The following is a 25,439-nucleotide window of genomic DNA, read 5'->3' on the forward strand; positions in this document are numbered from 1 at the left end:
TGTTCAGCGACCAACAGAAAAGAAACTTTTCTCAGCGTTCAAAAAAGTTTTATCTAATTGATAGAAGGCCTTATAAAAAAGACAACATGCGTCTTTTTTAAAATTTCAATGCTTCTGATTTTCCTTCTATGCATTTTTTTTTTGTTTTCTAAGTTGTTGAAAATGTTCAGATTATCAAATTTTTTCACTCAATTGAAGACCTGTTTTGTACAGTATAAGCTTGTTAGTTTTTGTTGGAACTTGGAATTGATAACTTTGTCTTTTTAATTTGAGATTGCTAACAGTCGTAACGATATAGATTTTCCGAAATCTTGATTAAAGATGCTATAGTAGGGGTTCATGCAACATAAATTACTCAGTAAAAATACTTTCGTGCTTTTAAAGGTTCAAAATTGATTTCATCTGACTTTTGCAAAAATCAATTAATAACGTCTCACTAATCTTTTTGGCTTTCAAAAAAATTATAAAAGGTGAATTTTGTTAAAGAGCCCAAGATAACTACAACACCGACAACAACTAGTACCTCTACAACTACACCAACAACTACCAGCACAACAACGCCCACTACAACTTCAACCTCTACAACTACCCCTACAACAACATCAACATCAACAACTACCACAACGCCTACAACAACCTCAACGACTACCCCTACAACTACTTCGACAACTACGTCGACGACAACTTCCACATCAACTTCAACATCTACATCCACAAGCACCTCAACATCCTCATCTGAGCACATTTGTGTGTATGGAAACAGTACAAGAATCGGAAGACTCAGAAATCCACTTAATATCACAGAAGATGCCTCTACACCAATTGTAGAAGATCTGTTTGACGAGGTAATTTTTATAGTTTTAACACTAGACTCCAATTCCAATGAAGCCATCTGTCATAGACGTCCCTATGGGCCTAAGAATTTAACATTGTAAAAACTTTGGATCTTGAATATATACGGAACTTGTTTCCTTATCAAAGATGTTAACATTCATTAATTGTTTCAGGAAAAGAATTACACAACTGTTGGTTTAGAAGTTAAAGTCAGAGGATCTTTCCAGTCAGTTAAACTTAGTTTTACTGCCGAGGATACTGAAGGAAACATAAAGACCCCCAGAATTCTCAACGGCGGAGACTTGAAAGACATTGTAAGTCTTTCATTTGTTTGCGAATTGATAAATTTATCTCGATTTTGCAGCAGTAGAAATAATCTCAAGAAATATTGAACTGGCAGATTGTACTGAGATTGGAAAGTATTCTAGTTTTTCGGACCAAATCGCAGCTTTGTACAATGGTGCCAAATCTTTATTGAAAATAATTTGTACTGTTGAATTCAGGTTGTCAACAAAGGCGATGCTCCTCTGATCATTGATTACTCAAGGAGATTTAGGATTTCAAAGTTGACTGTAACTGTTGACGAGATTGTGCCAAGGGGACAAGCAACTGCAGATAAATTCATCATAATTGTAGCCGTTCCTCACAAATGTTGGAGTAAGTTCAAACCAATGGAATTTTAATTGTTTTTGATATTTTCCGAAATTTGTCAAATAGTTAATGTTCAGCGACCAACAGAAAAGAAACTTTTCTCAGCGTTCAAAAAAGTTTTATCTAATTGATAGAAGGCCTTATAAAAAAGACAACATGCGTCTTTTTTAAAATTTCAATGCTTCTGATTTTCCTTCTATGCATTCTTTTTGTTTTCTAAGTTGTTGAAAATGTTCAGATTATCAAATTGTGGCACTCAATTGAAGACCTGTTTTGTACAGTATAACCTTGTTAGTTTTTGTTGGAACTTGGAATTGATAACTTTGTCTTTTTAATTTGAGATTGCTAACAGTCGTAACGATATAGATTTTCCGAAATCTTGATTAAAGATGCTATAGTAGGGGTTCATGCAACATAAATTACTCAGTAAAAATACTTTGGTGCTTTTAAAGGTTCAAAATTGATTTCATCTGACGTTTGCAAAAATCAATTAATAACGTCTCACTAATCTTTTTGGCTTTCAAAAAAATTATAAAAGGTGAATTTTGTTAAAGAGCCCAAGATAACTACAACACCGACAACAACTAGTACCTCTACAACTACACCAACAACTACCAGCACAACAACGCCCACTACAACTTCAACCTCTACAACTACCCCTACAACAACATCAACATCAACAACTACCACAACGCCTACAACAACCTCAACGACTACCCCTACAACTACTTCGACAACTACGTCGACGACAACTTCCACATCAACTTCAACATCTACATCCACAAGCATCTCAACATCCTCATCTGAGCACATTTGTGTGTATGGAAACAGTACAAGAATCGGAAGACTCAGAAATCCACTTAATATCACAGAAGATGCCTCTACACCAATTGTAGAAGATCTGTTTGACGAGGTAATTTTTATAGTTTTAACACTAGACTCCAATTCCAATGAAGCCATCTGTCATAGACGTCCCTATGGGCCTAAGAATTTAACATTGTAAAAACTTTGGATCTTGAATATATACGGAACTTGTTTCCTTATCAAAGATGTTAACATTCATTAATTGTTTCAGGAAAAGAATTACACAACTGTTGGTTTAGAAGTTAAAGTCAGAGGATCTTTCCAGTCAGTTAAACTTAGTTTTACTGCCGAGGATACTGAAGGAAACATAAAGACCCCCAGAATTCCCAACGGCGGAGACTTGAAAGACATTGTAAGTCTTTCATTTGTTTGCGAATTGATAAATTTATCTCGATTTTGCAGCAGTAGAAATAATCTCAAGAAATATTGATCTGGCAGATTGTACTGAGATTGGAAAGTATTCTTGTTTTTCGGACCAAATCGCAGCTTTGTACAATGGTGCCAAATCTTTATTGAAAATAATTTGTACTGTTGAATTCAGGTTGTCAACAAAGGCGATGCTCCTCTGATCATTGATTACTCAAGGAGATTTAGGATTTCAAAGTTGACTGTAACTGTTGACGAGATTGTGCCAAGGGGACAAGCAACTGCAGATAAATTCATCATAATTGTAGCCGTTCCTCACAAATGTTGGAGTAAGTTCAAACCAATGGAATTTTAATTGTTTTTGATATTTTCCGAAATTTGTCAAATAGTTAGTGTTCAGCGACCAACAGAAAAGAAAGTTTTCACAGCGTTCAAAAAAGTTTTAACTTATTGATAGAAAGCCTTATAAAAAAGACAACATGCGTCTTTTTTAAAATTTCAATGCTTCTGATTTTTCTTCTGTGCATTTTTTTTGTTTTCTAAGTTGTTGAAAATGTTCAAATTAGCAAATTGTGACACTCAATTGAAGACCTGTTTTTTACAGTATAACTTTGTTAGTTTTTGTTGGAACTTGGAATTGATAACTTTGTCTTTACAATCTTGAGACTGCCAACAGTCAAAACGAGATAGGTTTTCCAAGGTCTTGATTGAAAATCCTATAGTAGGCGTTCATACAACATCAATTACTCAGTAAAAATTCTTTGGTTCTCTTGAAAGTTCAAAATTAATTTCATCTGACTTTTACAAAAGTTATTTAATAACGTCTCTCTAATATTTTTGGCTTTTGAAAAAATTATGAAAAATAAATTTTGTTAAAGAGCCGAAGATAACTACAACACCGACAACAACTAGTACCTCTACAACTACACCAACAACTACCAGCACAACAACGCCCACTACAACTTCAACGTCTACCACTACCCCTACAACAACATCAACTTCAACTACTACCACCACGCCTACAACAACCTCAACGACTACCCCTACAACTACTTCGACAACTACGTCTACGACAACTTCCACATCAACTTCAACATCTACATCCACAAGCACCTCAACATCCTCATCTGAGCACATTTGTGTGTATGGAAACAGTACAAGAATCGGAAGACTCAGAAATCCACTTGATATCACAGAAGATGCCTCTACACCAATTGTAGAAGATCTGTTTGACGAGGTAATTTTTATTGTTTTACCACTAGACTCCAATTCCAATGAAGCCATCTGTCATAGACGTCCCTATGGGCCTAGGAATTTAACATTGTAAAAGCTTGGATCTTGAACATATACGGAACATTGTTTCCTTATCAAAGATGTTAACATTCATTAATTGTTTCAGGAAAAGAATTACACAACTGTTGGATTAGAAGTTAAAGTCAGAGGATCTTTCCAGTCAGTTAAACTTAGTTTCACTGCCGAGGATACTGAAGGGAACATAAAGACCCCCAGAATTCCCAACGGCGGAGACTTGAAAGACATTGTAAGCTCTTCATTTGTTTGCAAAATTATAAAATTATCTCGATTTTGCAGCAGTGGAAAAAAGTATCAAGAAATGTTGAACTGGCAGATTATATTGAGATTGAAATTTGTTCTGTTTTTTTTACCAAATAGCAGCTTTGTACAATGGTACCAAGCCTTTAATGAAAATAATTTGTACTACTGAATTCAGGTTGTCAACAAAGGCGATGCTCCTCTGATCATTGATTACTCAAGAAGATTTAGGATTTCAAAGTTGACTGTAACCGTTGACGAGATTGTGCCAAGGGGACAAGCAACTGCAGATAAATTCATCATAATTGTAGCCGTACCTCACAAATGTTGGAGTAAGTTCAAACCAATGGAATTTTAATTGTTTTTGTTTTTTTCTGAAATTTGTCAAACAGTTAGTGTTCAGCGACCAACAGAAAAGAAAGTTTTCTCAACGTTCAAAAAAGTTTTATCTAATTGATAGAAGGCCTTATAAAAAAGACAACATGCGTCTTTTTTAAAATTTCAATGCTTCTGATTTTTCTTCTGTGCATTTTTTTGTTTTCTAAGTTGTTGAAAATGTTCAGATTAGCAAATTGTGGCACTCAATTGAAGACCTGTTTTGTACAGTACAATCTTGTTAGTTTTTGTTGGAACTTGGAATTGATAACTTTGTCTTTATAATTTTGAGACTGCTAACAGTCATAACGATATAGGTTTTCCAAAATCTTGAATAAAGATGCTATAGTAGACGTTCATGCGACATAAATTTCTCAGTAAAAATGTTTTGGTGTTTTTAAAGGTTCAAAATTGATTTCATCTGACTTTTGCAAAAATTAATAACGTCTCACTAATCTTTTTGGCTTTCAATAAAATTATAAAAGGTGAATTTTGTTAAAGAGCCCAAGATAACTACAACACCGACAACAACTAGTACCTCTACAACTACACCAACAACTACCAGCACAACAACGCCCAGTACAACTTCAACATCTACCACTACCCCTACAACAACATCAACATCAACAACTACCACCACGCCTACAACAACCTCAACGACTACCCCTACAACTACTTCGACAACTACGTCGACGACAACTTCCACATCAACTTCAACATCTACATCCACAAGCACCTCAACATCCTCACCTGAGCACATTTGTGTGTATGGAAACAGTACAAGAATTGGAAGACTCAGAAATCCACTTAATACCACAGAAGATGCCTCTACACCAATTGTTGAAGATCTGTTTGACGAGGTAATTTTTATTGTTTTACCACTAGACTCCAATTCCAATGAAGCCATCTGTCATAGACGTCCCTATGGGCCTAGGAATTCAACTTTGTAAAAACTTCGAATCTTGAATATATACGGAACTTGTTTCCTGATCAAAGATGCTAACATTCATTAATTGTTTCAGGAAAAGAATTACACAACTGTTGGATTAGAAGTTAAAGTCAGAGGATCTTTCCAGTCAGTTAAACTTAGTTTCACTGCCGAGGATACTGAAGGAAACATAAAGACCCCCAGAATTCCCAACGGCGGAGACTTGAAAGACATTGTAAGTTCTTCATTTGTTTGCAAATTTATAAAATTATCTCGATTTTGCAGCGGTGGAAAAAAGTATCAAGAAATGTTGAACTGGCAGATTATATTGAGATTGAAATTTATTTTATTTTTTTACCAAATAGCAGCTTTGTACAATGGTACCAAGCCTTTAATGAAAATAATTTGTATTACTGAATTCAGGTTGTCAACAAAGGCGATGCTCCTCTGATCATTGATTACTCAAGGAGATTTAGGATTTCAAAGTTGACTGTAACTGTTGACGAGATTGTGCCAAGGGGACAAGCAACTGCAGATAAATTCATCATAATTGTAGCCGTTCCTCACAAATGTTGGAGTAAGTTCAAACCAATGAAATTTTAATTGTTTTTGTTTTTTTCTGAAATTTGTCAAATAGTGAGTGTTCAGCGAACAACAGAAAAGAAAGTTTTCTCAGCGTTCAAAAAAGTTTTATCTAATTGATAGAAGGCCTTATAAATAAGACAACATGCGTCTTTTTTAAAATTTCAATGCTTCTGATTTTTCTTCTGTGCATTTTTTTGTTTTCTAAGTTGTTGAAAATGTTCTGATTAGCAAATTGTGGCAATCAATTGAAGACCTGTTTTGTACAGTACAACCTTGTTAGTTTTTGTTGGAACTTGGAATTGATAACTTTGTCTTAATAATTTGAGGTTGCTAACAGTCATAACGATATAGGTTTTCCGAAATCTTGATTAAAGATGCTATAGTAGGGGTTCATGCAACATAAATTACTCAGTAAAAATACTTTGGTGCTTTTAAAGGTTCAAAATTGATTTCATCTGACTTTTGCAAAAATCAATTAATAACCTCTCACTAATCTTTATGGCTTTCAATAAAATTATAAAAGGTGAATTTTGTTAAAGAGCCCAAGATAACTACAACACCGACAACAACTAGTACCTCTACAACTACACCAACAACCACCAGCACAACAACGCCCAGTACAACTTCAACATCTACCACTACCCCTACAACAACATCAACATCAACAACTACCACCACGCCTACAACAACCTCAATGACTACCCCTACAACTACTTCGACAACTACGTCTACGACAACTTCCACATCAACTTCAACATCTACATCCACAAGCACCTCAACATCCTCACCGGAGCACATTTGTGTGTATGGAAACAGTACAAGAATTGGAAGACTCAGAAATCCACTTAATATCACAGAAGATGCCTCTACACCAATTGTAGAAGATCTGTTTGACGAGGTATTTTTTTTGTTTTAACACTAGACTCCAATTCCAATGAAGCCATCTGTCATAGACGTCCCTATGGGCCTAGGAATTTAACATTGTAAAAACTTGGATCTTGAATATATACGGAACTTGTTTCCTTATCAAAGATGTTAACATTCATTAATTGTTTCAGGAAAAGAATTACACAACTGTTGGATTAGAAGTTAAAGTCAGAGGATCTTTCCAGTCAGTTAAACTTAGTTTCACTGCCGAGGATACTGAAGGAAACATAAAGACCCCCAGAATTCCCAATGGCGGAGACTTGAAAGACATTGTAAGTTCTTCATTTGCTTGCAAATTTTTAAAATTATCTCGATTTTTCAGCAGTGGAAAAAAGTATCAAGAAATGTTCAACTGGCAGATTATATTGAGATTGAAATTTCTTTTGAGTTTTTACCAAATAGCAGCTTTGTACAATGGTACCAAGCCTTTAATGAAAATAATTTGTTTTACTGAATTCAGGTTGTCAACAAAGGCGATGCTCCTCTGATCATTGATTACTCAAGAAGATTTAGGATTTCAAAGTTGACTGTAACTGTTGACGAGATTGTGCCAAGGGGACAAGCAACTGCAGATAAATTCATCATAATTGTAGCCGTTCCTCACAAATGTTGGAGTAAGTTCAAACCAATGGAACTTTAATTGTTTTTGTTTTTTTCTGAAATTTGTCATATAGTTAGTGTTCAGCGACCAAGAGAAAAGAAAGTTTTCACAGCGTTCAAAAAAGTTTAAACTAATTTATAAACGGCCTTATAAAAAAGACAACATGCGTCTTTTTTTAAAATTTCAATGCTTCTGATTTTTCTTCTGTGCATTTTTTTGTTTTCTAAGTTGTTGAAAATGTTCAGATTAGCAAATTGTGGCAATCAATTGAAGACCTGTTTTGTACAGTACAACCTTGTTAGTTTTTGTTGGAACCTGGAATTGATAACTTTGTCTTAATAATTTGAGATTGCTAACAGTCATAACGATATAGGTTTTCCGAAATCTTGATTAAAGATGCTATAGTAGGGGTTCATGCAACATAAATTACTCAGTAAAAATACTTTGGTGCTTTTAAAGGTTCAAAATTGATTTCATCTGACTTTTGCAAAAATCAATTAATAACGTCTCACTAATCTTTTTGGCTTTCAATAAAATTATAAAAGGTGAATTTTGTTAAAGAGCCCAAGATAACTACAACACCGACAACAACTAGTACCTCTACAACTACACCAACAACTACCAGCACAACAACGCCCAGTACAACTTCAACATCTACCACTACCCCTACAACAACATCAACATCAACAACTACCACCACGCCTACAACAACCTCAACGACTACCCCTACAACTACTTCGACAACTACGTCGACGACAACTTCCACATCAACTTCAACATCTACATCCACAAGCACCTCAACATCCTCACCTGAGCACATTTGTGTGTATGGAAACAGTACAAGAATTGGAAGACTCAGAAATCCACTTAATATCACAGAAGATGCCTCTACACCAATTGTAGAAGATCTGTTTGACGAGGTAATTTTTATTGTTTTACCACTAGACTCCAATTCCAATGAAGCCATCTGTCATAGACGTCCCTATGGGCCTAGGAATTTAACATTGTAAAAACTTGGATCTTGAACATATACGGAACATTGTTTCCTTATCAAAGATGTTAACATTCATTAATTGTTTCAGGAAAAGAATTACACAACTGTTGGATTAGAAGTTAAAGTCAGAGGATCTTTCCAGTCAGTTAAACTTAGTTTCACTGCCGAGGATACTGAAGGGAACATAAAGACCCCCAGAATTCCCAACGGCGGAGACTTGAAAGACATTGTAAGCTCTTCATTTGTTTGCAAAATTATAAAATTATCTCGATTTTGCAGCTGGCAGATTATATTGAGATTGAAATTTATTTTGAGTTTTTACCAAATAGCAGCTTTGTACAATGGTACCAAGCCTTTAATGAAAATAATTTGTTTTACTGAATTCAGGTTGTCAACAAAGGCGATGCTCCTCTGATCATTGATTACTCAAGAAGATTTAGGATTTCAAAGTTGACTGTAACTGTTGACGAGATTGTGCCAAGGGGACAAGCAACTGCAGATAAATTCATCATAATTGTAGCCGTTCCTCACAAATGTTGGAGTAAGTTCAAACCAATGGAACTTTAATTGTTTTCGTTTTTTTTCTGAAATTTGTCATATAGTTAGTGTTCAGCGACCAAGAGAAAAGAAAGTTTTCACAGCGTTCAAAAAAGTTTAAACTAATTTATAAACGGCCTTATAAAAAAGACAACATGCGTCTTTTTTTAAAATTTCAATGCTTCTGATTTTTCTTCTGTGCATTTTTTTGTTTTCTAAGTTGTTGAAAATGTTCAGATTAGCAAATTGTGGCAATCAATTGAAGACCTGTTTTGTACAGTACAACCTTGTTAGTTTTTGTTGGAACCTGGAATTGATAACTTTGTCTTAATAATTTGAGATTGCTAACAGTCATAACGATATAGGTTTTCCGAAATCTTGATTAAAGATGCTATAGTAGGGGTTCATGCAACATAAATTACTCAGTAAAAATACTTTGGTGCTTTTAAAGGTTCAAAATTGATTTCATCTGACTTTTGCAAAAATCAATTAATAACGTCTCACTAATCTTTTTGGCTTTCAATAAAATTATAAAAGGTGAATTTTGTTAAAGAGCCCAAGATAACTACAACACCGACAACAACTAGTACCTCTACAACTACACCAACAACTACCAGCACAACAACGCTCAGTACAACTTCAACATCTACCACTACCCCTACAACAACATCAACATCAACTACTACCACCACGCCTACAACAACCTCAACGACTACCCCTACAACTACTTCGACAACTACGTCTACGACAACTTCCACATCAACTTCAACATCTACATCCACAAGCACCTCAACATCCTCACCTGAGCACATTTGTGTGTATGGAAACAGTACAAGAATTGGAAGACTCAGAAATCCACTTAATATCACAGAAGATGCCTCTACACCAATTGTAGAAGATCTGTTTGACGAGGTAATTTTTATTGTTTTACCACTAGACTCCAATTCCAATGAAGCCATCTGTCATAGACGTCCCTATGGGCCTAGGAATTTAACATTGTAAAAGCTTGGATCTTGAACATATACGGAACATTGTTTCCTTATCAAAGATGTTAACATTCATTAATTGTTTCAGGAAAAGAATTACACAACTGTTGGATTAGAAGTTAAAGTCAGAGGATCTTTCCAGTCAGTTAAACTTAGTTTCACTGCCGAGGATACTGAAGGGAACATAAAGACCCCCAGAATTCCCAACGGCGGAGACTTGAAAGACATTGTAAGCTCTTCATTTGTTTGCAAAATTATAAAATTATCTCGATTTTGCAGCAGTGGAAAAAAGTATCAAGAAATGTTGAACTGGCAGATTATATTGAGATTGAAATTTGTTCTGTTTTTTTTACCAAATAGCAGCTTTGTACAATGGTACCAAGCCTTTAATGAAAATAATTTGTACTACTGAATTCAGGTTGTCAACAAAGGCGATGCTCCTCTGATCATTGATTACTCAAGAAGATTTAGGATTTCAAAGTTGACTGTAACCGTTGACGAGATTGTGCCAAGGGGACAAGCAACTGCAGATAAATTCATCATAATTGTAGCCGTACCTCACAAATGTTGGAGTAAGTTCAAACCAATGGAATTTTAATTGTTTTTGTTTTTTTTCTGAAATTTGTCAAACAGTTAGTGTTCAGCGACCAACAGAAAAGAAAGTTTTCTCAACGTTCAAAAAAGTTTTATCTAATTGATAGAAGGCCTTATAAAAAAGACAACATGCGTCTTTTTTGAAATTTCAATGCTTCTGATTTTCTTTCTGTGCATTTTTTTGTTTTCTAAGTTGTTGAAAATGTTCAGATTAGCAAATTGTGGCACTCAATTGAAGACCTGTTTTGTACAGTATAACCTTGTTAGTTTTTGTTGGAACTTGGAATTGATAACTTTGTCTTTATAATTTTGAGACTGCTAACAGTCATACCGATATATGTCTTCCAAAATCTTGATTAAAGATGCTATTGTAGACGTTCATGCGACATAAATTACTCAGTAAAAATATTTTGGTGCTTTTAAAGGTTGAAAAATGATTTCATCTGACTTTTGCAAAAATTAATTAATAACGTCTCCCTAATCTTTTTGGCTTTCAATAAAATTATAAAAGGTGAATTTTGTTAAAGAGCCCAAGATAACTACAACACCGACAACAACTAGTACCTCTACAACTACACCAACAACTACCAGCACAACAACGCCCAGTACAACTTCAACATCTACCACTACCCCTACAACAACATCAACATCAACAACTACCACCACGCCTACAACAACCTCAACGACTACCCCTACAACTACTTCGACAACTACGTCGACGACAACTTCCACATCAACTTCAACATCTACATCCACAAGCACCTCAACATCCTCACCTGAGCACATTTGTGTGTATGGAAACAGTACAAGAATTGGAAGACTCAGAAATCCACTTAATATCACAGAAGATGCCTCTACACCAATTGTAGAAGATCTGTTTGACGAGGTAATTTTTATTGTTTTACCACTAGACTCCAATTCCAATGAAGCCATCTGTCATAGACGTCCCTATGGGCCTAGGAATTTAACATTGTAAAAACTTGGATCTTGAACATATACGGAACATTGTTTCCTTATCAAAGATGTTAACATTCATTAATTGTTTCAGGAAAAGAATTACACAACTGTTGGATTAGAAGTTAAAGTCAGAGGATCTTTCCAGTCAGTTAAACTTAGTTTCACTGCCGAGGATACTGAAGGGAACATAAAGACCCCCAGAATTCCCAACGGCGGAGACTTGAAAGACATTGTAAGCTCTTCATTTGTTTGCAAAATTATAAAATTATCTCGATTTTGCAGCAGTGGAAAAAAGTATCAAGAAATGTTGAACTGGCAGATTATATTGAGATTGAAATTTGTTCTGTTTTTTTACCAAATAGCAGCTTTAAACAATGGTACCAAGCCTTTAATGAAAATAATTTGTACTACTGAATTCAGGTTGTCAACAAAGGCGATGCTCCTCTGATCATTGATTACTCAAGAAGATTTAGGATTTCAAAGTTGACTGTAACCGTTGACGAGATTGTGCCAAGGGGACAAGCAACTGCAGATAAATTCATCATAATTGTAGCCGTACCTCACAAATGTTGGAGTAAGTTCAAACCAATGGAATTTTAATTGTTTTTGTTTTTTTCTGAAATTTGTCAAACAGTTAGTGTTCAGCGACCAACAGAAAAGAAAGTTTTCTCAACGTTCAAAAAAGTTTTATCTAATTGATAGAAGGCCTTATAAAAGAGACAACATGCGTCTTTTTTGAAATTTCAATGCTTCTGATTTTCTTTCTGTGCATTTTTTTGTTTTCTAAGTTGTTGAAAATGTTCAGATTAGCAAATTGTGGCACTCAATTGAAGACCTGTTTTGTACAGTATAACCTTGTTAGTTTTTGTTGGAACTTGGAATTGATAACTTTGTGTTTATAATTTTGAGACTGCTAACAGTCATAACGATATATGTCTTCCAAAATCTTGATTAAAGATGCTATTGTAGACGTTCATGCGACATAAATTAATCAGTAAAAATATTTTGGTGCTTTTAAAGGTTCAAAAATGATTTCATCTGACTTTTGCAAAAATTAATTAATAACGTCTCCCTAATCTTTTTGGCTTTCAATAAAATTATAAAAGGTGAATTTTGTTAAAGAGCCCAAGATAACTACAACACCGACAACAACTAGTACCTCTACAACTACACCAACAACTACCAGCACAACAACGCCCAGTACAACTTCAACATCTACCACTACCCCTACAACAACATCAACATCAACAACTACCACCACGCCTACAACAACCTCAACGACTACCCCTACAACTACTTCGACAACTACGTCTACGACAACTTCCACATCAACTTCAACATCTACATCCACAAGCACCTCAACATCCTCACCGGAGCACATTTGTGTGTATGGAAACAGTACAAGAATTGGAAGACTCAGAAATCCACTTAATATCACAGAAGATGCCTCTACACCAATTGTAGAAGATCTGTTTGACGAGGTAATTTTTTTTGTTTTAACACTAGACTCCAATTCCAATGAAGCCATCTGTCATAGACGTCCCTATGGGCCTAGGAATTTAACATTGTAAAAACTTGGATCTTGAATATATACGGCACTTGTTTCCTTATCAAAGATGTTAACATTCATTAATTGTTTCAGGAAAAGAATTACACAACTGTTGGATTAGAAGTTAAAGTCAGAGGATCTTTCCAGTCAGTTAAACTTAGTTTCACTGCCGAGGATACTGAAGGGAACATAAAGACCCCCAGAATTCCCAACGGCGGAGACTTGAAAGACATTGTAAGTTCTTCATTTGCTTGCAAATTGATTAATTTATCTCGATTTTGCAGCAGTGAAAAAAAGTTGACAAGAAATGTTGAACTGTTAAATTATACTGAGATTGAAAAATATTCTTTTTTCAGACCAATCGCAGCTTTGTACAATGGTACCACCAAGCCTTTAATGAAACTAATTTGTACTACTGAATTCAGGTTGTCAACAAAGGCGATGCTCCTCTGATCATTGATTACTCAAGGAGATTTAGGATTTCAAAGTTGACTGTAACTGTTGACGAGATTGTGCCAAGAGGACAAGCAACTGCAGATAAATTCATCATAATTGTAGCCGTTCCTCACAAATGTTGGAGTAAGTTCAAACCAATGGAATTTTAATTGTTTTTGTTTTTTTCTGAATATTGTCTAATAGTTAGTGTTCAGCGACCAACAGAAAAAAAAGTTTTCTCACCGTTCAAAAAAGTTTTATCTAATTGATAGAAGGCCTTATAAAAAGACAACATGCGTCTTTTTTAAAATTTCAATGCTTCTGATTTTCCTTCTAAGCACTTTTTTGTTTTCGAAGTTGTTGAAAATGTTCAGATTAGCAAATTGTGGCACTCAATGGAAGACCTGTTTTGTACCATATAACTTTGTTAGTTTTTGTTGGAATTTGGAATTGATAAATTTGTCTTCATATATTTTGACTTCTAACAGTCATAACGAGATAATTTTTCCACAATCATGATTAAAGATGATATAGGAGGAGTTCTTGCGACGTAAATTACTCATTTGACTTTTGCATCTAACTTTTGCAAAAATTAATTATTAACATCTCACTAATAGTTTTTGGCTTTCTAAGGCATTATCAAATGTGAATTTTATTAAAGAGCCCAAGATAACTACAACGCCGACAACAACTAGTACCTCTACAACTACACCAACAACTACCAGCACAACAACGCCCACTACAACTTCAACATCTACCACTACCCCTACAACAACATCAACATCAACAACTACAACCACGCCTACAACAACCTCAACGACGACGCCAACGACCACTTCGATAACTACGTCGACGACAGCCTCCACATCAACTTCTACATCCACAAGCACCTCAACATCGTCAGCTGTGCATATCTGTCAATATGGAAACAGTACAAGAATTGGAAGACTCAGAAATCCACTTAATATCTCAGAAGATGCCTCTACACCAATTGTAGAGGATCTGTTTGATGAGGTAATTTTTTTGTATTTCGACTAGACTCCAATTCCAATGTAGGTTTCAGTGACGTCCCTATGAGCAGAGAAATTTAACACTGTAGAAAATGTGGATCTTGAATATACACGGCACTTGTTTTCTCATCAAATATGTTTACAATGATTAATTTTTCAGGAAAAGAATTACACCACTGTTGGATTAGAAGTAAAAGTCAGAGGATCTTTCCAGTCAGTTAAACTTAGTTTCACTGCCGAGGATACTGAGGGAAACATAAAGGCTCCCAGACTTACTAACGGCGGAGACTTGAAAGACATTGTAAGTTCTTCTTATGTCGCAAATTGATAAATTTAGACCCACTTTGCTGCAGAAAGAAAAAGTTATCAAGAAATATTCGCATGGGAGATAAAGCAGAGATTGGAAAATTTTCTACTTTTTTGATCTAAGTTGCAGCTTTGTGCAATGGTACCAGGTTTTTGTGAATATAATTTGTTCTATTGAATTCAGGTTGTCAACAAAGGCGATGCTCCTCTGATCATTGATTTCTCAAGGAGATTTAGGATTTCAAAGTTGACTGTAACTGTTGACGAGATTGTGCCAAGGGGACAAGCAAATGCAGATAAATTCTTCATAATAGTAGCCGTTCCTCACAAATGTTGGAGTAAGTTCAACACAAAGCAATTTTATTTTATTATGCTTTCTTCTGATCGTTGTATTATATCAACAACCACCAAAAAAAAAACAGTTTTTTCCAACGTTCAAAAAAATTTTGCCTAGTTGGTAGACAATGTTTTGAAAATAGATTGTTGGTATGTTTCTTTACTTGGAATTTATTCCAAATAAGATTATTGGCGCCTACAGTACAGTTCTTACTTGTGGTACAAAAAGAACCAATTGGCTGAAAAACCATTGGTGTTTAATTTAAAAAACCCAACATTAAGATCGGAATAAAGAAGGTTTCCTAAGTATTGACAAAAAGAGAGGCTTTAAAAAATCACGAAATGTGTTGATGACATAATTTTGAGGCCTTTAGTGACTCCTGTCAGGCTATACCAATATATTATTAGTAAAATACTATCAACAGCCATGGCGAGGCTGTACAAGCGTACTCAATATTTTGATATGAAAATAAGGCCTTATTTGATTGCTTACGGTCTTCTTTGTTTTGATTCAATCTATATTTTTCACTTAGATAATCAATTCTCTGAATTGTTCTTTCTTCCTTTGAATCTGTAGGGTTGTGCCAAAAAATTTTGCTGATATTCTTGCCGTGGAACTTATTCCAGTTGAATTTATTGGAGCTGACACTGCCGTCTCTTTTTTTGATGCAAGCAGGTGCAATTGACTGAAAAGCTTTTAGCGTTTAATTGAAAAAGAAACAGAACAGTTGCTTTTGTCATCAAATTCGGTAAGCTATGGATAAAACAGCTGTATGACATCTATTAGCAAAGTTTAACGTAAAATGGGCTTCCTATACCAATGAAAATTACACGATGTGGATACAAGTGTAAAAAGGACTTATGAAACTGTTTCAGACTTTTAAATAACTAATTTAATTAGCTTTCAGCTGTTGCAAAAACAGGCGGCACCGCCCATTTTAGACCCAGTTTTTTGGTCTTATGTTACATAGACTTCATTTGTAGTTATTATACTTTAACGGGCTGCTATTTCGAGGAGGTGGGCGTCTGCAGGATGAACCCGCACTTTTTGAATTTGTTCATTTTTCTTTTGTTGTGTTTGTCTTGGGTGTTTTTCTTTTTGGTGACGAAGCTTTTTTAGAGGCAAGATAATGATATGGACTTGACATGGGAGTTATTTATTTGTCTGAATACTTGCGTAAAGTTTGTTTAACAATGACCAGCACCACTATCAGGCTCTTTTTGTCAAGTATTTATTGGTAAACTGATTCAGATATGAAAATTGTTACAAAGTTTGTCTATGGTATTTTTGGAGCCAGTTAGTGAGTCAAGTTTATGTTATGCCGAGAGTATAATATTAACTCAAGTCAGTCAGTAACGGGCTCTAAAAATGGCATATTTTTTGAAGTTTAGAAGATTTCTAAAAGCAGAAGTTCCTCTGTCATTTCTTTAACCAATTTTCCTCAAAGTTGAATTTGTCTGAACGATTAAAAAAACTTGCTTCCTGAAATTCTTCTCTCGTTTTTGTTTCCACTGATTCCATTGAATTTACATGGGCCGTTTTTGTATAGAAATTAAATTCAAATTGGCACGATCGGGATAAAGAAGGTTCCCTAAATACTAACAAATTGGGTGGTACGCTTTAAAAATGATCACGAAATGTGTTGATGACACATTTTGAGGCCTTTGGTGACTTCTGTCAGTTCTATACCAATATATTATTGATATAACACTTTCAACAGCCACGGCGAGGCTGTACAAGCGTACTCAATATTTTGATATTTGGATATGAAAATAAGGCCTTATTTGATTGCATACGGTCTTCTGTGTTTTGATTCAAACTATATTTTTCACTTAGATAATCAATTCTCTGAATTGTTCTTTCTTCCTTTGAATCTGTAGGGTTGTGCCAAAAAATTTTGCTGATATTCTTGCCGTGGAACTTATTCCAGTTGAATTTATTGGAGCTGACACTGCCGTCTCTTTTTTTGATGCAAGCAGGTGCAATTGACTGAAAAGCTTTTAGCGTTTAATTGAAAAAGAAACAGAACAGTTGCTTTTGTCATCAAATTCGGTAAGCTATGGATAAAACAGCTGTATGACATCTATAAGCAAAGTTTAACGTAAAACGGGCTTCCTATGCCAATGAAAATTTACACGATGTGGATACAAGTGTAGAAAGGACTTATGCAACTGTTTCAGACTTTCAAATAACTAAATTAATTAGCTTTTAGCTGTTGCAAAAACAGGCGGCACCGCCCATTTTAGCCCCAGTTTTCTGGTCTTATGTTGCATAGACTTCATTTGTAGTTATTATACTTTAACGAGCAGATATTTCGAGGAGGTGGGCCATTGCAGGTGAACCCGCACGCTTTGAATTTGTTCATTTTTCTTTTGTTGTGTTTGTCTTGGGTATTTTTCTTTTTGGTGACGAAGCTTTTTTAGAGGTAAGATAATGATATGGACCTGAAATGGGAAATAATTATGTGTATGAAAACTTGGGTAAATTTTTTTAACAATGACCAGCACCGCTATAAGGCTCTTTTTTTTCAGGTATTTATTGGTGAACGGATTGAGATTTGAAAATCGTTACGAAATTTGTCTATGGTATTTTTGGAGCCAATTAGTTAGTCGAGTTTGTGTTATGACAAGAACATAATATTAACTCGAGTCAGTCAGTAACGGGCTCTAAAAACGGCACATTTTTTGAAATTTGGAAGATTTCTAAAAGCAGAAGTTGCTCTATCATTTCTTCTTCCAGATTTCATCTAAATTGAATTTGTCTGAACGAGTAAAATATTTGCTTCCTGAAATTCTTGTCTGGTTTTTGTTACCATTGTTTCCATTGAATTTACATTGGTCGTTTTTGTATAGAAATTATATTCAATTTGGCACGATCGGGATAAAGAATGTTCCCTAAGAAGGTTCACTAACGAAATGAGACGCTTTAAAAAAAGATCACGAAATGTGTTGATGACATATTTTTGAGGCCTTTAGTGACTCCTGTCTGTGTTATACCAATATATTATTGGTATAACACTTTCAACGGCCACGGCGAGGCTGTACAAGCGTACTCAATATTTTGATATTTTGATATGAAAATCAGGCTTTATTTGATTGCATACGGTCTTCTGTGTTTTGATTCAAACTATATTTTTCACTTAGATAATCAATTCTCTGAATTGTTCTTTCTTCCTTTGAATCTGTAGGGTTGTGCCAAAAAATTTTGCTGATATTCTTGCCGTGGAACTTATTCCAGTTGAATTTATTGGAGCTGACACTGCCGTCTCTTTTTTTGATGCAAGCAGGTGCAATTGACTGAAAAGCTTTTAGCGTTTAATTGAAAAAGAAACAGAACAGTTGCTTTTGTCATCAAATTCGGTAAGCTATGGATAAAACAGCTGTATGACATCTATAAGCAAAGTTTAACGTAAAACGGGCTTCCTATACCAATGAAAATTTACACGATGTGGATACAAATGTAGAAAGGACTTATGCAACTGTTTCAGACTTTCAAATAACTAAATTAATTAGCTTTTAGCTGTTGCAAAAACAGGCGGCACCGCCCATTTTAGCCCCAGTTTTCTGGTCTTATGTTGCATAGACTTCATTTGTAGTTATTATACTTTAACGAGCAGATATTTCGAGGAGGTGGGCCATTGCAGGTGAACCCGCACGCTTTGAATTTGTTCATTTTTCTTTTGTTGTGTTTGTCTTGGGTATTTTTCTTTTTGGTGACGAAGCTTTTTTAGAGGTAAGATAATGATATGGACCTGAAATGGGAAATAATTATGGGTATGAAAACTTGGGTAAATTTTTTTAACAATGACCAGCACCGCTATAAGGCTCTTTTTTTCAGGTATTTATTGTTGAACGGATTGAGATTTGAAAATTGTTACGAAATTTGTCTATGGTATTTTTGGAGCCAATTAGTTAGTCGAGTTTGTGTTATGACAAGAACATAATATTAACTCGAGTCAGTCAGTAACGGGCTCTAAAAACGGCACATTTTTTGAAATTTGGAAGATTTCTAAAAGCAGAAGTTGCTCTATCATTTCTTCTTCCAGATTTCATCTAAATTGAATTTGTCTGAACGAGTAAAATATTTGCTTCCTGAAATTCTTGTCTGGTTTTTGTTACCATTGTTTCCATTGAATTTACATTGGTCGTTTTTGTATAGAAATTATATTCAATTTGGCACGATCGGGATAAAGAAGGTTCCCCAAAAACGTTCACTAACGAAATGAGACGCTTTAAAAAAAATCACGAAATGTGTTGATGACATATTTTTGAGGCCTTTAGTGACTCCTGTCTGTGTTATACCAATATATTATTGGTATAACACTTTCAACGGCCACGGCGAGGCTGTACAAGCGTACTCAATATTTTGATATTTTGATATGAAAATCAGGCTTTATTTGATTGCATACGGTCTTCTGTGTTTTGATTCAAACTATGTTTTTCACCGAGATAATCAATTCTCTGATTTGTTTTTGCTTCCTTTGAATCTGTAGGGCTGAGCCAAAAAAATTGTTGCTGAGATTCTTGCCTTGGAATTTATTTCCAGTTAAATTTATTGAAGCATACAGTGCCGTTTTTTTTATGATGCCAACAGGTCCAACTGTCTGAAAAGCTTTTAGCGTTTAATTGAAAAAAAAAAGCATAACAGTTGCTTTTGTCACCAAACTCGGTAATGTATGGATAAAACAGCTGCTTGACATCTAATCACAACGCGTGACATAAAACAGGTTTCCTCTACCAACGAAATTTTACAAGACGTGGTTACAAGTGTGGAAGGAATTTATAAACTATTTAGGGATTTTTATTGTAGTAATTTTATTAGCACTTATTTGTTGCGAAAGAAGTGTGGGTTCGCCCTTTATAGCCCCCTTTTTTGGTCATATGTTGCATAGACCTCATTTATAGTTATTATATCGTAACGGGCAGCTATTTTGAGGTGGGCCACAGCAGGATTTAACCTGCCCGTTTGGAATTTGTGCAGTTCAGTCTTCTGCTGTGTCTGTCTTGGATATAATTATTTTTGGTGTCTAAGCCTTTTTAGTGGTAAGATAATGATATGGACTTGACATTGGAATGAATTTTTTGTATGAATACTTGGGTAAAATGGGTTTTACAATGACCGGCACCACCGCTAAAGGGAACGTTTTTCACCAGTTATTTGTTGGTGAACGTTTATTCATTTCGTTTTAAGAAAAACGGAACTTCTTTACAACAAAGCTTCTTTTTGAAGCCTAGTGACTCGTGAAAGTGTTATACCCGTATATTATTGGTATAACGCTAACTAGGGCCACTAATAGGCTCCATAAATTTACTAAATGTTTTGTTACTAAAATTGAGCAGATTTTCAAAAGCAGGTAATCTTCTGTGCGTAGTTTTGGCGTGCATTTTTGATCAGATAATAATTTCTCTTATTTGTTTTTGCCAACAATGAGTTTGTACGGACTAGCCAGAAAAGGTGGCTCCTGAATTTCTGTCCTCTGAAATGCAATTGAAAAGAATACAGCAGGTAGTAGAATGTAAAATTACCAGAGCAATTTGAGTCACAACTTTTATGATAAGGATGGTTACAACGGCTGTATGACATCTGTTTGCAACGCCTGACTTAAAACAGTTTTGCTAAGTTGCTGCTTCTGTATGTACAGAAGCAGAAAAAAATAAATAGTTTTGAATTTGCAAAAAGCAGAGCTCTGAAAAGACATTTGCTCGACCCATGAAAAGATCGTGCTCGACAAGCGTAGAAAATCAGACATAATAATCGGCTTAATGTATTGACAATTTCTGAAGTTATGTACGAAATGCGATGAAAATTTAGCACATAAGGCGGATTATTATGTGATTTATCCGCTGAAAAAAAGTTCTTTCAGCAGGCTGTCAGAGCATTTCTTTCTTGATTTAAAAAAAGAATCATGACCAGGGCTGTCCAGCACAGTGTGTTTGGGATACTTTTTTCGGTGAAAGAGTTCATTTGACAGTTGAGATAATAAAATGGGTTTGACATGGGAACGATATTTGCGTTTGGGTTCCTATGTAAGATAGCTGGTATAACAATCACAGGCAACGCATAGGAAAAATACTCTAAATACTAAGCCAAATTGAGAATCTACCAAGTTAAACTTGGCTCGGTTAATGTCCCTATGGTGAAGCTGATACAAAATGGTGAAAAATAGTTGAATTTGTTAAACTTGTGTTAACCTTGCTTATGCACTCTACATTTGATTTTTCATCTCGACCTCAACATTTTGTAGTTAATATAAAACAGATAAAAACAGATTTGAAAAAAAAAAATCAGTGATGTTATTTCATAATGTGTTTATTTTTGTTGGTCTAAACGTGGTCATATAAGCTATAGCCCCCATCATGGTAATTACACCGTAATGGGGCAATAATTTCGTTGGGGGGGGGGCTATAAGGAAAGACCCATTTTTTTAAAGGAGAAACTATTTCCTCGAGAACTGCATCGCTTTTTTAGCGTTTCTGATATTCAATCGTCTAAATTGACGAATTAAGTGATTTGTCCATAAAAGCTTTGGAACATAAATTCTCCGTAAACACTTTGGATCTGTTTTTCTCGTTACATAAAGATACGAGAGTATCGCCAAACGCCCACTCCTGTTAGTATTTATTAAATGATTGCGGATTATGCTTAATCCGTTTCGTTTTTGTCAAATATATTGGAGAAATTCAATTCATTCATTTAACGCAACGGGGAGTTGTTTTATTCTCATAAACCGTGTTTCTTTTTTCAGAACCAAAGAGAACCACGACAACTGAGACTTCAACTTCGACACCCACATCAACATCTACAAGCACTTCTATATCTACGAGCTCTTCTACAAGCATTTCTACAACAACATACACACCTAATGTGAGTTCAAATACTATTTATGCGAGGGGAGGGGAGGGGAGGGGGGGGGGTGTGGTTGGAATCACATACCTCCCTTAAATGATGGCATTTAAGAAGACTTTAATCAGCTGAAATTGTTTATTAATTTATGTGGTTCTCATAATAATTCCATAGTTCTCTACATAAAATGTTTATGAAAAAGACGTAAAGAAGTTTAATTCACCCTAAAGGAATTCCAGTTTTGTTTAAACAAGTTTGCATTCTTCCTTATTTTCCTTATTACAGCCTCATGGTGAGACATTTGTGTGGAATAAACTTTTACCATTTTTGGTGGATGGTATTTTCTATTCTGATATTTTCGATTGGTTTCAAGTTAATGTTTTTAACTCCTTTTCATTGATTAAGTTTAGTTGTGTTGATTGTTAGTAGGCAAGGTTAATATTTGTCATTTTTAAATAACTGACTGTTGTTTATGTAGGCTACAAAGAAATCAAAAAGGCTCGCCTAATACTGTGCGTTGCGGAAAAAGTTTTAATATTGGCATAAACGTTCGTAGTATTGGATGTGGTCATAACACGATCAGCTGGGATATTACTAAAAATCGGCATGAAAGGACCAGATTTAAAACGCTTTGAATTCCTAATGCATTGAATAAAAGACCAGAAAATAGTCAAAGAGGAAACGCCAAATGAGTTTTTTAAAATTGATTGTTTTCGCTTGGTTTCAGAAAATAAAAAATTACTGAATCCAATTGAAAATCCTTTCTAAAAATAATTTTCAATATTTTATTGATTTTATTTTTAGGCTACTGGAGTTGATCATTGAAGGCTATATCCACTTTTGATTGTTTTTCGATTTTAATTCTTTGCATTTTCGATTGATTTGCTAAGCACTCGATGTCGAAAACATTAAATGATTAAAGACTGTAATCAGCTTTGAACAGTTAAAAAAGTTCCCATTAAAATTTCGAAAAATTGGCAGAATTGTATGAAGCGAATCAATTTTTTTGTTTATCGAAGTAAAAAACATAACATGCAAGTCCTGAACTACAGCTCAAAGAATTGAACAATCTAGTGAGATGACTATTGACCCCCACGGAGCATCAGCTTTTGATAGCAAAAACATTATAATCATAAACCAATACATACAAAAAACAAAACAGTAATCTAAAAAACCACCAATTTTTCCAATTCTTTTTTAGTAAATAGGGTTTTCAGAGTTGTAACCAAAACATTCAGCGTGAAAAACATTCACACTACGGGACTTCAGACAGCAAGAACCAATTTTTTATAAATTCAACAAATACAATGTGCCAGACACAATACTTGTGTCAAATGTGTACTAATGGATGGAAAAGAAAAACGGCGCCAAAGTCGTGGAGACCAATAAATGGAATAGGAAATACTTAGCAAGCTTTAAAGTATTTGTCATTACAAAGCGTATGTCAGCTCTTATAGACATAACTATGGAACCACGTAACAAAAGTAACTACCTGCAGTCAACTGAACTAATTTTCGGAACAACAAGAGTAATCTCCAAAAATTTACTGATCATTTTTAAAAGCGATGTTGGAAAAGTATTTAAAACTGATTGATTTTTATTCATATCATTTTTTAATTTCAACAATGACTCATTAGAGTGCCACTGAGACCTCTCATTATTTAGATTAAGTGATAGAACAACCTTTTCTCGAGAGGGCGCTTACTAAACATTGAACATTTTTTTGAAAAATTCAAAATTCTCAGCCAGATGAAAATTTTGTGCAAGTGCTTACTGATACCGCCCCTCTCGAAATGTTATCATCAGTATCAATAGCAAGTTTTAATGTAAATCTTTAATTTGTGTGAAAGTAATTTAAAGTTAGGTGGTTGAAATTTGCGTTTCGAGAGCTTTCATAACAATAAATCGTACCAAGTTAATTAATGCAGAATTAGAGCAGATATTATAGGGAGTTGAGTTACATTATCAGTCTTCTGCTGAGCTTTTATTGGAAACTTTTGCTTCATTTTTCAGTAATTTTGTAAATAATTAAATTTTATTGAGAAAAATAATAGAAATTAAACCCCAGGTGAGAAGGGGTCATTTTTGAATGCAACACTTTTACACGCAAAACATTTCCTAACTAATTGTACTGTAAAAATCGAAGATAGAAAGTTTTGAAGCCACTGAACTGGACTCATGCTGGATGACGACTAAATCAAAACTTGTACTGCCATAAGTTTTTGTAATGGCAAGTTTTAATGCAAAGGAAAGTTTTATGTTGGAAACAAATTGGGCATAACATTTTTTTAATTTAAGAAATGCAAAAGCAAATCACAAGCTCCAATTTAGAAGCTAATCAAATTGTTAGACATCACAAAATTGTGGAAGTGAACTATAGAGTAATGCAAACTTCAAAAATTTAAAAAAAAATAGGGAAAAAATTTCATTAAGTAACAGAGAGCTTGTTTCAGTAGTTAATAAAAGTAAAATTAGCGATTGTATCTTTTTTGTCTCATTGTTTCCTTTCCTGCGCACATCGCTGCCCCGCTTTCAAAGAATTGAACTTCAAATTGGCCAGCAATTTGAATGGATAGAAATTATTTTTATCGTAAAATTCACATTACAACAGCAACTTTTCCAGGAAACATCAAGATATATATATATATATATATATATATATATATAGTTTTTGTCTAAATCTTACAAGATGATTCATAGACTGAAAGATCCTGTATCAATGTCAAATTGATTTGTTTTCTGTTGCCTGATTTTTTGGGTGAACTCCTGTTCATGAAGAAAATTGTTTGTAGAATACTTGAAGCTTTCAGACAAATGGCAACTTATTAGTTACCACCGAGCTTTTTTAGTTACCACCTATGCACTGGCATCTGTTGCGATCTTTTTGAGTTTCCATTTTCTTGTTGTTTTATTTTATCTCTGGAAAAAATGCAAAACATAACGAAGAATACGATTAGCAAAAATTTTTAAGAGATCTATCTGTCTTCCTTTTAGAAAATTGTTTATCAAATTACTATCTATAAATTAACAAACTAATTGATTTACAATGAAATCGAAGTGCAGTAATCATCATGAAACTTTAATTTTTAAAAATATTTGCTTTAATAAATTTATTTGCTTTTATATAATTTATATGTTCAAATATTATTTGGAGTTAAATGTCGCTTGCGAAGTTGCAGGGTCACTGGTAAATTTCATTCAGTTATCTA

General features: G+C 34.5%; 1 protein-coding gene across 1 annotated transcript in view; it reads left to right on the forward strand.

Annotated features, from left to right (window-relative positions):
* The window catches only part of LOC142347933 (uncharacterized), a 181,061-nt gene that overhangs the window by 153,364 nt on the left and 2,258 nt on the right, over positions 1 to 25,439 (forward strand). The window contains exons 91-121 of the mRNA XM_075399098.1: positions 487 to 845; positions 1,008 to 1,148; positions 1,338 to 1,491; positions 2,040 to 2,398; positions 2,561 to 2,701; positions 2,891 to 3,044; positions 3,594 to 3,952; positions 4,115 to 4,255; positions 4,445 to 4,598; positions 5,143 to 5,501; positions 5,664 to 5,804; positions 5,993 to 6,146; positions 6,694 to 7,052; positions 7,213 to 7,353; positions 7,542 to 7,695; positions 8,244 to 8,602; positions 8,765 to 8,905; positions 9,064 to 9,217; positions 9,767 to 10,125; positions 10,288 to 10,428; positions 10,618 to 10,771; positions 11,321 to 11,679; positions 11,842 to 11,982; positions 12,171 to 12,324; positions 12,873 to 13,231; positions 13,393 to 13,533; positions 13,725 to 13,878; positions 14,396 to 14,748; positions 14,905 to 15,045; positions 15,235 to 15,388; positions 22,133 to 22,251. Coding sequence (XP_075255213.1) covers positions 487 to 845; positions 1,008 to 1,148; positions 1,338 to 1,491; positions 2,040 to 2,398; positions 2,561 to 2,701; positions 2,891 to 3,044; positions 3,594 to 3,952; positions 4,115 to 4,255; positions 4,445 to 4,598; positions 5,143 to 5,501; positions 5,664 to 5,804; positions 5,993 to 6,146; positions 6,694 to 7,052; positions 7,213 to 7,353; positions 7,542 to 7,695; positions 8,244 to 8,602; positions 8,765 to 8,905; positions 9,064 to 9,217; positions 9,767 to 10,125; positions 10,288 to 10,428; positions 10,618 to 10,771; positions 11,321 to 11,679; positions 11,842 to 11,982; positions 12,171 to 12,324; positions 12,873 to 13,231; positions 13,393 to 13,533; positions 13,725 to 13,878; positions 14,396 to 14,748; positions 14,905 to 15,045; positions 15,235 to 15,388; positions 22,133 to 22,251 — 6,653 coding nt within the window. The remainder of the gene's footprint in view (positions 1 to 486; positions 846 to 1,007; positions 1,149 to 1,337; positions 1,492 to 2,039; positions 2,399 to 2,560; positions 2,702 to 2,890; positions 3,045 to 3,593; positions 3,953 to 4,114; positions 4,256 to 4,444; positions 4,599 to 5,142; positions 5,502 to 5,663; positions 5,805 to 5,992; positions 6,147 to 6,693; positions 7,053 to 7,212; positions 7,354 to 7,541; positions 7,696 to 8,243; positions 8,603 to 8,764; positions 8,906 to 9,063; positions 9,218 to 9,766; positions 10,126 to 10,287; positions 10,429 to 10,617; positions 10,772 to 11,320; positions 11,680 to 11,841; positions 11,983 to 12,170; positions 12,325 to 12,872; positions 13,232 to 13,392; positions 13,534 to 13,724; positions 13,879 to 14,395; positions 14,749 to 14,904; positions 15,046 to 15,234; positions 15,389 to 22,132; positions 22,252 to 25,439) is intronic.

Source organism: Convolutriloba macropyga, chromosome 10 (assembly GCF_964194025.1).
Source record: "Convolutriloba macropyga chromosome 10, txConMacr16.3, whole genome shotgun sequence".
NCBI classification, from domain to species: Eukaryota; Metazoa; Xenacoelomorpha; order Acoela; family Convolutidae; genus Convolutriloba; species Convolutriloba macropyga.